Here is a 15813-nt window from a genome sequence, read left to right as displayed (position 1 = left end):
AAAAGTGCATCGAAATGCTCAGTTAAAATTAATTCAACCGCACCGTGTTGGATTACACATTGCAGTTAAAAGACTTGATTTTGGACTCGTCTCCAACGAAAATGCAGAAATGGAAGATCTAGCTTTTCATTTGTTAAACCCGTTAAAGCTAATAGTTCTAATCCACATGTTAATCACATTGCACAGAATGTGACTGTTTTCACTTCCTTTCCATAATAATTTCAATATTTTTGTTAGAAGAATCAAACATCTGACCTTGCCTTCGTCAATTTCTTCCAAAAAAAAAGTACGTCAAGTTTTGTAATGTTGTAAAGTAAAGTAGGGGAACACTGAGATATAGGCTGAGCAATGTGGTTAGCCATTTCGTTTAACTTCCTATCAAATTTACCTCAAAATTGATTCACTGCGCCTTTTATTCATTTCCATCAGAATCCAAGTACATTGTTGCGACTCAAATTGAATCACTTAATTTCTCACGATGCAAGTGGATACGGACATATTTTCTGATCTGGGGATTGCTGTGGTTAAAAAAAATCTAAATAAATTGCATTTAACAAATAAAAGTTTACATTCTATATGCTTTCGTGTACGAGGGCGTACCGAACAAAAAATGAGAAAATGAAAATCTAGATTTACATTTGTTAAACGAAATTTTTTGTGTAAACAATTTGAAACCACAACAATTCTTCAACCAAATTAGAAAGTATGTCAGTATTTTAACTTTTACGCGAGTGTATAGCGATGAATAAGGCAAGAATAAGGAATTTTCATTGTTCGCCTTTTTATCGAAATTTCAAGTGGTCCGGCGGTGATAAACGGCTCGATTTTTATGGAGAAATTATTTATTTATTTCACATTGTAAATAAAACGGACCAAATGACTAATAAATTAGTAGCGTGAAATATCTTAACTATTTCAGTTAAATCGTATTTTATTGGATGGATAAAACCGCTCTTTATCACCGAGCGTGAGTAATGAAGTGTCGGTAAAAATGCGAACAATGAATATGGATTGACTTACCTTATCAAGGTCTATTATCGAGCATTTTACTTACTAAAAATTACAGAAATTTACCATAGAATTTACTAAAATTTCGGTAAATTTCCGGTAAATTTCGGTAAGTTTTCGGTAAATTTTTGCTAAATTTACAAGAAATTTCGGTAAGTTTTCGGTAAATTTTTCCTAAATTTACAAGAAATTTCGGCAAGTTTTCGGTAAATTTCGGTAAGTTTTCGGTAAATTTTTGCTAAATTTACAAGAAATTTCGGTAAGTTTTCGGTAAATTTTTCCTAAATTTACAAGAAATTTCGGCAAGTTTTCAGTAAATTTCGGTAAGTTTTCGGTAAATTTTTCCTAAATTTACAAGAAATTTCGGCAAGTTTTCGGTAAATTTCCGGTAAATTTCGGTAAGTTTTCGGTAAATTTTTGCTAAATTTACAAGAAATTTCGGTAAGTTTTCGGTAAATTTTTCCTAAATTTACAAGAAATTTCGGCAAGTTTTCGGTAAATTTCCGGTAAATTTCGGTAAGTTTTCGGTAAATTTTTCCTAAATTTACAAGAAATTTCGGTAAGTTTTCGGTAAATTTTCAGTAATCTAAGTAAATGCAGTTCCCAATTATAAGCCCTGCACTACAATGCCTTGATTGTCCAGCTCGACTATCATCATCGACACGATGATGTATCTTGTCTTGTATGTTGTGTAGCAAATAAAATGGCATTAAAAATTTCAACTCGGTCACATATAATTTATTTAAATAATTTTCTTTCTTCTCCATCATTCTTCCGTCTATTTTTGCTAATTTTTCATTTTGTTTGTCTTTTAATTAAAAATAAATATTCATAAAATTTTTGCATAGTAATGGTATAGTGTCTGGTAGAAAGGAAACAATTTATTTACAAAATATAATTCAAATGAAAATAGAAAATTAATGTCTACGCGCTCCACCAATGGTATGAGACGCGATTGAAACGAAATTCAATATGGAATGATTTAAGTACAATTTCATGTCCTTACCCGTTCTACATCTAATATGTACAGAAACCGAAAAGGATAAAATTTGTTTTTATTTTTGTGTGTTTAACTAACTTTAATCTATATCCACGATATTAATTATAGTTTATGTTCATGGGTGTCTACATTTATCCTCTTCCTCTTCACCTCTTCTCCATTTTATTTTTGGAATTTTTAGTTAATTTGATAAATTATTTAATTTCATGACTTTTTTCTATTTACATCATTGCTCTTTAATACACACAATTTTACCACCACTGTCCCTACCACCAACATCTCCCGCCCGTCTGACCGTGATGATGTGACGATATTAACGATGGATGCTGATATGGATTCGGTAGGACCATATGTGAAACATTATTCGCCGACGGCATACCATCCTGTTTGCCACCGTTCATGCACGGTTTACCATCTCGCACCAACACCGGCACGGCAACCCGTCGCGGACTCGGTATCGGTCCGCTCGAATGCGACTGATGATCGTACGAACCCTTCTCCGTTTGGGCTCGCTTCGTTTTGTAGCGATGGTTCTGGAACCAGATTTTCACCTGGGTCGGCGTCAGACGAATCAAACTGGCCAGATGTTCGCGTTCCGGTGCGGAAAGGTATCGTTGCTGGCGAAATCGTCTTTCCAGTTCGTACGTTTGGGCTTTGGAAAATAGGACACGTCGTTTTCGTTTCTTGTGCGGGGCACCGGACTGCTGTTGACCGATCATATCGTCACCGATTGTTTCGTCGTCCGGTTCGTCGATGCCGTCTTCGTCGTCCATAATGTCTTCTTCAGTATTGCTATTGTTATTGTTGGTACTTTGAGAATGTTGGAAATTTGGCGATGTTTCATCGCCATTTTGTAGTTTACATGAATCAGCTATGCTCGGTGAGGTGGGACAATTGCCGATCGGCGTGTACGATAGTTCCGATGTTACGGGAGATGTACTGTCTGGACTAGCTTGTTGTAGGCTGTTAACTGTAAAACAATAAAAAGTTTATCGTCAGCATCATCGGAACTAATTTCTTTGTTTCTTCTTTCGATTGAAATAAAATTAATAAAAATCGCAAATTCAACTCAAAAATGATTTATTTGGTCATTCACTCAACGTAATGGCGTTTTTATCTATCTGAAATACCCAGCAGCAATGTGTAAGCAAACAAAATTACTTTTTTTTTCAATTATCTTCTACGGCGAAACCGATTTCTGTTTATTTTCCTTATCGAACCGAAGGTTGTGCAAATAAAAATTTAATAGTTTTATGTGTCTCTCATTTAATTTATTTGTTTTTAAAATATGATTAAATCGAATCGGGAATCATTTATTAGCAAAGCAATAATTTTATTTGTTAAGTTGCATACACCGTATGTGGAGCTTTTTTTACAGTTGTGTTTTAGTAGGGCGTATCGAATTTTGAGAATTTTAAGGGTCGCGATAGCCTGTGTGCGGAAAACGTAGATCATTGAAAACTAAGTCCCGGCATATGGTTGATGGATCCGAAGGTGCCCGGGAAGAAGTCCCACCGGACGACTTTAACTTTCAAATGGTCATAACTCGGAAAGTAAGAGTATTTTTGAAAACAATGTTCTAGCAGGATGTAGAGCGTTAAAAACTCTACAAAACTGCCAAAGAAACCGATGGTCCAAAAGGTGTGTCTGTCGAGGTTTTCTAACAAAAACGAAAATGTCGAACTTTCGATGTTAGAAAACCTCGACAGACACACCTTTTGGACCATCGGTTTCTTTGGCAGTTTTGTAGAGTTTTTAACGCTCTACATCCTGCTAGAACATTGTTTTCAGAAATACTCTCAACTTTCCGAGTTATGACCATTTGAAAGTTAAAGTCGTCCGGGGGGACTTCTTCCCGGGCACCTTCGGATCCATCAACCATATGCCTGGACTAAGTTTTCAATGATCTACGTTTTCCGCACACAGGCTATCGCGGCCCTTAAAATTCTAAAAATTCGATACGCCCTAGTGTTGTAGGTACAGCTGTATAATGGACAATCATCGGGAATACCCAATGTCCAATAAAAATGGTTTCGAATCAGAAAAATATGAAACGGAAAATTATTTACATCAGAAAGCTCTCACATTGTTAGAAAAGGTCTTGGAACTTTGAATTTGCAAAGAGTAAAGAACCATAATTGCTCGAACTTAATAAAATTGAGAAGAATGATAAGAAGAAATGTAAAGAATTAGACGGAGAGGAATCAGGTACAATGTCATTTGTTATGTCACGTTCCTTCAAAATGCATGAACTGATCAACATTGCACGAACCTTTCTTATTTCAATTGTTTGTTGCCTCTAAACAACAAGAATCGAACTTATTTTGATTGTTTTCCAATGGAGACATTTTTCGATGGGGAAACAGCTCCGGGAAGTGGATCCGAAAAAAGTAAAAAAAAAATTGTCAGAAATTCAGAAAATTCGTCCTAAAACGTCCTAAAAAGTCACAAAACGTCCTAAAAAGTCACGGAAAATCCAGGAAAGTACCAGAGAAAGACACAGAAAGACAGTCAAAAAAATCACAAAAAGTAACGGAGAGTCAAGAAAATATCACGAAACCACAAAGATTCTGCAATATCCGGAAAATCTAGGATCTATTCAAAAAGTTACCGGAGTCAAAAAAAAACTGAGAAAATCAGGGAAAGTCAAAGTCCTGGCCGCCGTTTTCCTTAGGTAGTTTCCCTATCGTTATTTTAAAAATCAATTAAAAAGAACTCATCAATGACGTCATACGTTGTCAAACAGTAGAAACTAGACATAGTATGACGTCATATCAACTGAATTGAAAATTGATTACCAAAATACGACAGCGATCCCTTTGGATCTTGCTTCGGCAGATACGCGACAGGGAACTATTTAGGAATTCTGTGTAACTTATATCACAGATTTCTACTACTTCATTTGACCGAAGTATTTTGTAGAGATTGATTTCAAATCTTTTACTTCAATTGTTTTGAACATGATTTTTGCTGTACAAGATCGCATTAGTTAGAGCTTGCTTCTTATTCATGAAGTTTCGTTTGTCGATAACAGATGATAGTCATCGTTATAAACGTCGGAACCTCGCTTGTTAATGTTCAATGCAGTGAAAGCGATCTTGAGTCACAAATTTACGAGGAAAGTGACACCAAGGGTTAAAAAATTAACCAGATGAGTCAAAAGAAAAACAACTAGGTCATCATCAAGGGTTTAGTATCCACGGCAGTAATTAACAATCGTAAATTTTATAGACCAAAACACGCGAAGTGAGTAACAAAACCTCCAGGCGAAAAATGCATTCAAATGATTCGAATAGATCACGCAGGCAGATGTCTTCCCCATACACACACATACTGTGTGAGTAGTACAAAAGCAAATGATTTTTAAATGAATCGTTTTAAAGGTAATAAACCAAACAATAACAATATTACACGCACATCTGCCCAAAATGTATTTACTTCTTCCAGTAATAATTTCACAATTTCCCTATAATATTCGGTCGATGATACGATGGTTTTTGTATTTGTTGCTGATGGCATGTACACGCTACATATATCCATTTTATATATATCTAAGGGTTGCTTTCCATACATTATATGCCACACCAGAACCTACTGTAAATACGTTTTTTTAACTGGTATGACGAGAACAAAAAACAGTTACGGATTGTGTCACGGAAAAAAAAAATCTTAGCGCAAAAAGTATGTCGTGCCTACATTCAATTCAGCAATGTATCGAAACAAATTTGCTTGCCTCTCTCTCTCAATGCAATTCAAACAATCAATCCACCGATGTATACTAACCGACATTAACTTGAATGATGCAACCCCTAAATTGATATACAATCAATCGAGATGTATTTAAGCAGCTTTATTCATTCATACTGGAGCTCAATTGAAAACGAAAAAAAAAAAATTCTTCCAAATGAGAGGAAAATGTGTTATATCGTTGAATATACTGGCATAATGGGAATAAAAGGATGGGATTCCCTTATGGAACATACATGCTCGTCGTATATTTAAGTTTTATTCTGTTTATCGTTTTATTGTGTGAGAGTTGCATTCAAAACATGATCACAATAAAACCGATGTGCATGTAGGACAAAAGGGCGGAGCACGGGCGTGATTTTTTTTTTTCATTCTTGTCCCATTGAACATCATTTCATTTATTGGTTGTGAATAGACCGACCAATTTTACATGTAATTTTTTGATCTTTGATACTTTGGGTAATTTTTCAAAAATATCACAAAAACGAAACGAAAAATCATTTTTATTTTGGTACACATCGGACATCTATTATACGGTTATTTTTAGGGCTATTGTTGTCTTGAGGATGAGAATATTATTATTATTTTTTCCACTCCTATTGTTGTTTGACTTGCATTCACGTTATGTTTGTAGGAGCCGAGAGCGAGTGATATTTTGTACCTTTAAATGCATTTACCTAATCATATATACTGGCCGGAAGTATAGTACAAGCTGGACTGTTGAATAATAAGGTACTTTAAACACTGATTTATGACTGCATGACTTTTTGTCATTATAGCCATGGGGTGTGGACCACCAAAAAGACTTTTTTTTTTAAATTGTAATGAACGAGATTCCATCTCATTTATAAAGATTAATTTTAGAAGAAAAGGAAGAGAAACTTGAAGAGCTTCCTTCCGGTTAATCTGGTCGTTGGAGGAGTTTTTTCCAGTGATGCTCCATTGTGTCCAATGGAATTAAAAGTTGTGAATGGTGAATAGTCTGAACTCATGAAGTTTCATTAGGAGTTACTAATTCGCCCATAGACGGCTGAAACGTTCATATAAAAAGAGGGATGCTAATTTCACTGAAGAAAACAACCACTCGAGATTTTAGCAATGTTTGTGACTATTGTAAGCAAGTTAAACTGACAGTCATCGTTCAGACCCTTCAGAAATGGCTAGAGGGATTCTTTTGAAAAACAGCCTACCGAAATCGGACGCATTTTCTATTGGAATTTTTTATATGTGCCTAGAAAGGACTTCGACCCTAGAAGCCAAAACCACTTTCAAAAAAATTCTTCGAAGTTTGTGTGGCTGGTCAAAGGTGAGCAAAAACCGAAAAGTTGCAATTTTCTTACAAAAATTGCTCCAGTTACACAAGCCGTACAGGGTCGTGTGGGGTGTCATTAGAAAGGTAATCACATGTACTATTGAGTCGAATAGGGTCTTGTTGGGTTTAAAATTCATCCACACTGAAATATGTGCAGATAAAGTTTTTAACCGAAGACGTACACTGTTCTTACTGAAATTTCTCGAGGTACACAAAATGTACATGGTCGTGTGGGGTATCATTTGAAAGGTAATTTTATGTGCTTTTGAGCCAAATAGAGACTAATGTGGTTTGGATGCATCTATAATGAAATATGGACACTTAAACATTTCAACTTCTTTTTCATCGCATATGTATCCAAACCACATAAAACTCTATTTGGCTCAAAAGATCATAAAATTACCTTTCAAATGATACCCCACACGACCATGTACATTTTGTGTACCTCGAGAAATTTCAGTAAGAACAGTGTACGTCTTCGGTTAAAAACTTTATCTGCACATATTTCAGTGTGGATGAATTTTAAACCCAACAAGACCCTATTCGGCTCAATAGTACATGTGATTACCTTTCTAATGACACCCCACACGACCCTGTACGGCTCGTGTAACTGGAGCAATTTTTGTAAGAAAATTGCAATTTTTCGGTTTTTGCTCACCTTTGACCAGCCACACAAACTTCGAAGAATTTTTTTGAAAGTGGTTTTGGCCACTAGGGTCGAAGTCCTTTCTAGGCACATATAAAAAATTCCAATAGAAAATGCGTCCGATTTCGGTAGGCTGTTTTTCAAAAGAATCCCTTCTAATCATCTGTTGACAACAGCAACGACGAAAATGAACGACTAAACAAATGAAGTAAAAGATTTTGAAAAAAGAAACAGAACCCCGATGATCTGAAAAAATGAAACTCGACGTTTCTAAATAGGGAACAGCAACTGTCGATGCTAGGTTCCGACAAATAAATACATTTTTAGAGAATTTGAATACGATCAAATGCCACATTATAAAACAAATCAACAACACAATCTGTGTTAAATGACACTAACCGTAATTTTCGTTATCTTGGAACCACGCTTTTGCCGCAGCCGGAAACATTGTATGATAATGGCTTGCCGGATCCGAAAACATTGCACTATTTATACTCGGCGGTAATTGATATGATCCGGATCCAATGAGTCCGTGTCGATTGAAATGGGCCGACACCGGGCTCTGTGTTGTTTGACTATTTGTTGTTGGCTGATGCACATCGCCCACTTTCGGATCCGAATTATTCAAATCCAATATATCACATATGTGGAAACCGCTTCGCTGGCCGGGCATTTTCATACTGTCCAATATTCTGGAATTGAAATGGAAAAATCGAAATTAAATTTACCGTTCGGCGGATCCTGTTGGATTTGTTTTTTTTTCACTTTTAAATAGAAAATTCGAAAAGACAACACAACTCCATCGCAGGCCTTCGCCCAGCTGACTGTATGAAATTTAAAACCGGGACTTACAGAGAGACGTTAGCGGTACTAAATCCTAATAGAGTGTTATGATGAGATATTTTGACCTGTACCCCAAGGCAAGTTAGAATAACTAGTCTTCGGTTGTCTCAATCTGATCATAACAGTCTATAGGTCTCTTCCAAGTGCAACATGGAAATGTCAATCGTCATCCACAGACAACATAACCAAACAATTTCGTTGACAAAATGTATGGAAAAGCGTTGACGTTATGGCTCTGTGTATGACGTTTGACAGTAAACTGCACTTTGCACCTGCACTTGGAAGAGATCTATTTCCAATCAAATGAACCGATTCAAATAAATGTTGTTGCAGTTGAATTTTGAACTAAAAACGTGAAATTCAATAATTTAATGTAAAGTCTCGACTTACACACTGTGCTTATGTTGTTGTTGTATCAACAGTTTTGGCGTTCTAAATTTTCTCAGTTTTTTAATTTTTTCTTTTCTGCTTCACTTCAGAGTTTAAGCACCCCCGACTACCAAAAACCTCATTTCCATACATAATGAATAGTAAATCACATTGGATGCTGCGAAAGTAGTTCATTACATGAGGTAACAGTTTTGAGATAACAGCAAACTGTCTTCTGTGTTTTTTGAGTAACAAGGTTGGGTAACTGATTTTTTGACAAGTGTAGATTTTGTTTATCCGAGCCGAAGGTGACGGCGTACACTTGTCAAAAAACAGTTACCAAAGCAAATTGCTCACAAACACACTAGTGAGGTTGCGAGTGTCACAAAATTGTTTCCGAATTAACGAATAACGTACCAACATCCAATGTCCTCTAGCGTCTAGCCCCATATGAAAGTTGATTATTACTAAGGAGCCAGAATTAACGTAAAATGAAACGAAAATATTCTACGTCGTCATGTAATGGATCATTTTCGCAGGAGGCAAACTGCTAGGTAATGGTCAACTTTCGCATGGGGCAGGTAATAAAATAATCAAAACAAAATTGACATTTCTCCATAATATGCTCAACAAATGTCTCTGCAATAATGGAAATTCCTTTCCGATTCGGAATGTCATTCCGAATAAATTTCCGTAGACCGTCTGTTAAGTTGTCCTTCTCAAAAATGTGTCAAACCCCAAATCGTGATATTATCCGATTAACATTTGAAATGGAAATTAATGTTTGTTCTATTGAATTCTCCTATTGTGACGAGTTTAACGCCGGATTTATGTATCAAATGTGACATCGTTACGGCTACAGTTGGGTGCTTAAATGTAAATTATTGAAAAGCCACTGAAATACGATGTCATGATCGGTGAACTTAAACTATTAAAAATTTTGATGAACAAAAGGCAACTATTGTCCGAATGGATTACTGGTTATTGTCACCACCAGCGTGATGAAATGTGACAATTTTTTTAAATTTCTATAAAAAGTATTTAAAGGTTGAGAATCACTTCAGCCATTCTCAGTTATTAGAAACCCTGGTCAATGGCTTTATAACAAAAAATAATAAAAAAAAAATCTCGAAAGTGAATCAACGGATTTTAAACTATAGTTTGCTATCCCACGCAATTAAGCTGACTCACTAAATGGCAAGCGTATGTTCTAAATGTATATAAAACAACAAAACCACTAATTGGTTGAAAGCATCAACCCTTGTTTGGTATTTCGCTCTCTAACTAATGGTAAATCACCCACGTTCAATAAATATACACTCGGTTATACAATATACTGCACATCCCTGAAAACACTATACAAAGTATGGGCAATATTTTAGTGTGAATATGCGCTTTGAAAAGGCACACCATTAGGTGGATATAATGTGCTGTTCAATTTCATTCTTTCTTCCTTTTTTCATTCTGCTATGTTGGCTTGATGCCTTTTTAGAAAAATAGAATTAAGTGTATGTGTTTGTGCGGCTCGTTCGGTGTGTGCTTATGATAAAATCAAACTCTAATCACGCAACGGGTATTTCCGATTCGAACATCCGATTTGCCAAACCCAATTTTCACATTTCATTTCCGCATGATTTAAGCTGAAATGGAGCTAGAATGTGTCCGTGTGGTAACGATTGCTGTATCAATTCATTTCGTTGTATTTTTTGGATGATGTCTTCATTTCAATGGGTTTTGATTGAAAATCAATTTGAAATTGGAGTCGTTTTTCACTCGATCGTCTCTTTGGTGAAAGACTCATACCCCTTGAGTACGATATTAAGAGTGATATCGCCAAATCTTCAGGTGATTGGGAAACAAGCGGTCTCCGATTTTAATGAGTGATAGCTCGTTGGATTCGTCTTTCAATTCTAAGAAACAAGTATCTTTCACTTTTTCTTAAAAAAATTTGTTTTCTGTGAAAAGCGCTCAAAAGTGAAGACATGCCAGAGGGTACCGAAAACAGTTTTTCGGCAATCACTCAAGAAAAAATTATTTTAAATGGTTGTAATGTTGTACGATTGTCGGCCTTGAAAAGACCTACAGGTAGAGTATACGCACCGCTTGGTGCTAGTTGATCCACTAGAGTTATGACCAACCGTTCCAGACGCTGTTCTGGCAGTTGGGCCCTCAGACAGAAGGAAAAGAATCTACATTTTGGCACCAACTTTTTTTTCAAGACTTCTGTAGGCTTGCAGCTCAAAAGTACTGGATTCATTTATATGTGCAACGATAGTGGGTGAGGCCAGCTACAACACCCCATACTCAGCTCCGTGGTACATCGAAGCTGCAGAAAAGGCGGACTCTCCGAACATTCACTATATTTCTAGTCATAACTCTAGTGGATCAACTAGCACCAAGCGGTGCGTATACTCCACCTGTAGGTCTTTTCAAGGCCGACAATCGTACAACATTACAACAATTTAAAATAATTTTTTCTTGAGTTATTGCCGAAAAACTGTTTTCGGTACCCTCTGACATGTCTTCACTTTTAAGCGCTTTTCAAAGAAAACAATTTTTTGAGAAAAAGTGAAAGACACGTGTTTCCTAGAATTGAAAGACGAATCCAACGAGCTATCACTCATTAAAATCGGAGACCGCTTGTTTCCAAAGTTAAAAAAATCACCTGAAGATTTGGCGATATCACTCTTAATGTTAAATTTTTCAAGAAAAAGAGTTGGTTGTCGGTCTAATTAACTACAAACACGACAGAGTAATACCAGGCAGGAGCACTTGATTTGACTAGGGACCTGAATGATCGAGTAGCCTTAACTTTTGCGAAATAACATTTAATTCAATTTATGTCTGTGTTTTGAACTCATTTTCATTCAGTGCACTAGGTCCCTTATTTGACATTCGAAAAATGAATGGCTCCAGCCTGGTTTTACTCTGCCGCGATTACAAAGAAAATGCAACGACACAAAAGATTCTGAAAGGAAACACGTAAAATATTGAAAATTGCAGACCTCAGGAAACAAGCCTGGTTGCTTGTCCGAACGGTTATAGATTCAAATTAGACCCGAAATTGCATCGACTACGATTTTAACCTAGAAGTTTGATTCTATTTTTGTGCTGAGCTTTCTCTAGACCTCAAAACGGCGAAAAACGTTGTTAATTAACACCAAGGGCGAACTGAATTCGTCGAGGGCTTAACGAACTGCACAGACGTACTTATTCAATGTTACACTAACGCTAAGATCAAGATCAAGTGAACTATGTCATCTGTTGTCGACAGTAACAATAGAAATTCGCCCAGCTGACTAAATGACATTTACAATCGAGAATTAACAAGAATTACCGATAGACGTTATCTGTATTGATCTTACAAGAAATGAAGTACAAGATTTTAAATTTGTTCAATTTGTTGATAGATTAAGTGAAGTGACATCGATCTTCGAACTGGTGTGGAACTTGTTCTTTACTTTATTATCAACATAGAGTAAAATTTCAGTTCCGCGAAGACAGTTTTTTTCAGTAGTAGAATTTTCAACGTAACATAAACTGACGAGTTTTAAGATATACGTTTCGCCCAATTTTTAACTGATTGGGAAACGTAATAAACATTCGGATGTCAGGACTCAATGGAGTCTTATGTCACTATGTACATATCACATCAAATAACTAAGAATAGCAGCTTACAGTGGATGCTACAAAAGTAACTTATTGTTAAAGTGTTGTGTTGCTGAGGGTTACTCGTGCCAATACTAATTCATTAGATGAGGTATACAACTACATTTGTCGAAACTAACAGATCCCGAAGCTAGTTGCTCAAAAAATACACGAAAATAGTGCATATGTAATGGATCATTTTCACAGGGGACAAACTGATGTATAATGGTCAACTTTCGCATGGGGTAGTTAGTAAACGCTTAATCTACAAGTGACCGTTAATGAATAAATGCAAACCAAATGTGGAGATGGTAAAATTATCGTTGATCACTTTATCTCTCAATAAAATTAATTTAACTCCAACAAAGGATATTAAATCAACGAAAACCTTTCGACAAAATTTGAATAATTTTTTTTCTCAGAAAAATGACCAGTCTCGGAATTTCCCATAAGCTAAAACATGTTGTCCCAAACGGTTTACGATTTGTATGAGTTTGACACCTGGAAACAATGAGTGAAAGTTCTCTGTGGGTGTCGTTTTGGAAATGAAAAAAGGTCAAAATATTACAATTTTCGAGATTTATTTACGTAATTGACACCTACAATCGACAAAATTTTGAAAATTATTGGTACACTGCTCTTTGTATAACAGGACGCATGTTCAAAACAAATGAAGTAAAAGATTTTGGATTTACTCTCTTGAAAGTAGGTTGATCAAATGAAGTAGTAGATCCGACAGTATAGTACAACTGTGAAGGATAGTCAAAATAGGAAAAGAAAGGAGCAAAGAATTGTGCGAAAAATTGATTGGATTTCCATGCAAAAAATCAAATCCTTTCAAGATGTTTAACGCGTCGACTGTTAAGTCACATCGCAAACATCCTGAACATCAAACAATATGCAGACAGACTTATATTTGTTATTGTCAACGAACACATTTATCTACTTTTCACGCATTATGTCCCTGTTTAAACCGATTATGCATATTGAGTTTTCAAAACATTTGAAATCTTGCACCATCTCAGCACAAGCGAAAATTTTGTTCGTTTTTTTCGTTGCACTTTTTAACCGAAAAATAACACAAAATGTATGCATTTTATGTGAAACATCAAGGTGTTCGTTATTCACATTCAGTCATTCTCATCTCGAAGGCAGGATAATTTATTCAGGACCTTTCCCCAGCATAATAAATTTTGTGCTGAGGCAAGTGTTTTTCGAAACGAAGAATGAACAAAAAGAATGAAATTTTTACAATATAGTTCCATTTTATTAGGATTGTTCCAAGCAAAACGTGACTGAGACCTTAGTGCTTGGCATTAAATTTAAGTGTTTTATGAAGTGCGAACAACTATTGTGATGGCACAGATTTAAAACACATACCGATAGGAATTTAAAATTCACCAGATGTGCACACACATCTTCTGGTACTTCATGTTTTTACGCTCTTCGTGCTTGTCGTAAAATTGCTTTTAGTAGAAAAATGAATAGAACTTGAACTTCAGCAATTTATTGTTTCAACAACGTTCAGTTGTTTGACTTATGAATCAAAAGGTGCCGCAACCACTACAGGTAAGAGGAGAGATCCTTTAGAACGTGAACTAGATAAAGAAAATGATTTTTTTCGGAGGAATTTATTGATGTTTGATTAGCAGTTGATAGTAGAGAATACATGCAGGTTCATTTAGTGTAATAGAAAATTTAGAAAGTTAATTGAAACAAAAGATTTTTTTCGGGGAAAATAATGATCTTTGGCATGCTATCTACGTACAAGACCTGGTAAAAAACTCTCTTATACAACGTTATCCCAACCAAATTGTCTTTCTACTTTGAATCTTCTCTAAAACTTTCTGAAAATTTTTTCTTGAATTTTGCTGAGTTTCATTGAATTTACAGACGTCAGAGTTGAGTTCGTGAAAATTTTGGGCGGATGTCCTGACTCGGACTATTCTTCGTTTGTAAAATTTGTTAAGAGAATTCGACTAAAAGTTATAATTTCGAGACATTCCAAGTTTACACAGACCCATTGCTTGCGAACATATACTGCTCCTGTACTGTTCCCACACTACAAAGAACTTGAGCGGTAATATTTCCAAAATAAATTTAGCCCGGGCCCGCACGTACAGTTTTCTATGTGAAGTGAAAGGTTCGGAATGTATGCAATTTTACGACCATCGTAAAGTAGTTAAGTCGACAAAAATATGATTTGGAATTAGCTAACAAGAAAAGTTTCATAAATTAAGGATATCGTTAAGCGACCTTTTATAAACGACTGTTTTAGACAATTAAATGCACAAAGACCGATGAACTGTAGCTACGTTTCTATCATATAGGAAAATGTATGTTCAAACCGACACTAATCGATGCATTCAACAAACGAAGTAATAGATTCACTGAACACATTTACTGTCCTTGTTCACAAAAACTTGAAAACATTTAATCATAAATAAACTGACCCTGGTAATGCTGATCGCAGTGCAGCCGGATAAAGTCCCGGATACAAGCCCCACGGCGGCAACAGTATTGGCGACCACGTTAAAAATGGTCCAGATGGTGCCATTATATTTCCGATTTGTGGAGGTGTTACACGTTTCGGTGATGGTGACGGTGTGCACCGTCGCTTTTTTATGTCAGCCACGATTACTTTGGTTTTATTTACCGGTGAATTGTCGAAAAAAATGTTCAAGGCAATGTTTCAGCGATCGAAAAAAAAACTGGATAAAAATCGCACAAAATCTTTTCAAACAAAAATTTCCATTTCGAATTGACCGTGTCGAACCAAATCACTGTAGAACTGTCCTCATGATTACATTGCCAATCATATCAAGCACAACAAAAAAAAGCACTTCTTCTAAGAACCGTTTAAATGCATCTACTGAACAACACCGACCACTCAAAACTATTAAAGAGGAAAACACGAAGAGTTCTCCAAAAGCAACCAGTTATGCTGAGGATTGTAAATTCTTGACTGTCGACTAAAGTGCCAAACACTAATGATAAGTGGTTGAAAATACTTATGTTTTCAAGAGTTGCAACCCTTAGCGATCGACCAATCAAAATCATTTTATGTTGCACAATCATACCGATGTTACGGCGCTCTGTGTGTATGTGTTTGTGTACGAGGGAGGGATGGCATTCAACATATTTTTATCCGTTTGGCCACGCCCTTTCAAAATCCTTTTATGATGATGAACAGAACATTTTCTTTCATGTTACAATATACACAATCGAATTGGATGTGTG

General features: G+C 35.9%; 1 protein-coding gene across 1 annotated transcript; it reads right to left on the bottom strand.

Moving 5' to 3' along the window:
* Positions 1 to 1864: 1864 nt before the first annotated feature.
* LOC119076099 (homeobox protein vnd) lies at positions 1865 to 15258 on the bottom strand. The gene is made up of 3 exons (XM_037182755.1): positions 15027 to 15258; positions 8113 to 8405; positions 1865 to 2978 (listed from the first exon to the last, which is right to left on the bottom strand). The coding sequence occupies exons 1-3, from the start codon at positions 15128 to 15130 to the stop codon at positions 2275 to 2277; spliced, it is 1101 nt and encodes a 366-aa protein (XP_037038650.1). The 5' UTR covers positions 15131 to 15258; the 3' UTR covers positions 1865 to 2274.
* Between the last annotated feature and the right edge of the window lie 555 nt (positions 15259 to 15813).

The sequence above is a fragment of the Bradysia coprophila genome, unplaced genomic scaffold, assembly GCF_014529535.1.
Source record: "Bradysia coprophila strain Holo2 unplaced genomic scaffold, BU_Bcop_v1 contig_232, whole genome shotgun sequence".
Taxonomy (NCBI): domain Eukaryota; kingdom Metazoa; phylum Arthropoda; class Insecta; order Diptera; family Sciaridae; genus Bradysia; species Bradysia coprophila.
Note: the sequence above shows the minus strand (reverse complement) of the source record. Positions and strands in the feature narration are given on the sequence as shown.

Excerpts from the sequence above, each read along its gene's own strand:
- LOC119076099 (XM_037182755.1), bottom strand. The coding sequence starts at position 15,130 with ATGGCACCATCTGGACCATTTTTAACGTGGTCGCCAATACTGTTGCCG. Across the intron at positions 8,406-15,026 it reads CTGCGATCAGCATTACCAGG|AATATTGGACAGTATGAAAA; the intron begins GTCAGTTTATTT and ends TTTCAATTCCAG. Across the intron at positions 2,979-8,112 it reads CCAAGATAACGAAAATTACG|TTAACAGCCTACAACAAGCT; the intron begins GTTAGTGTCATT and ends ATTGTTTTACAG.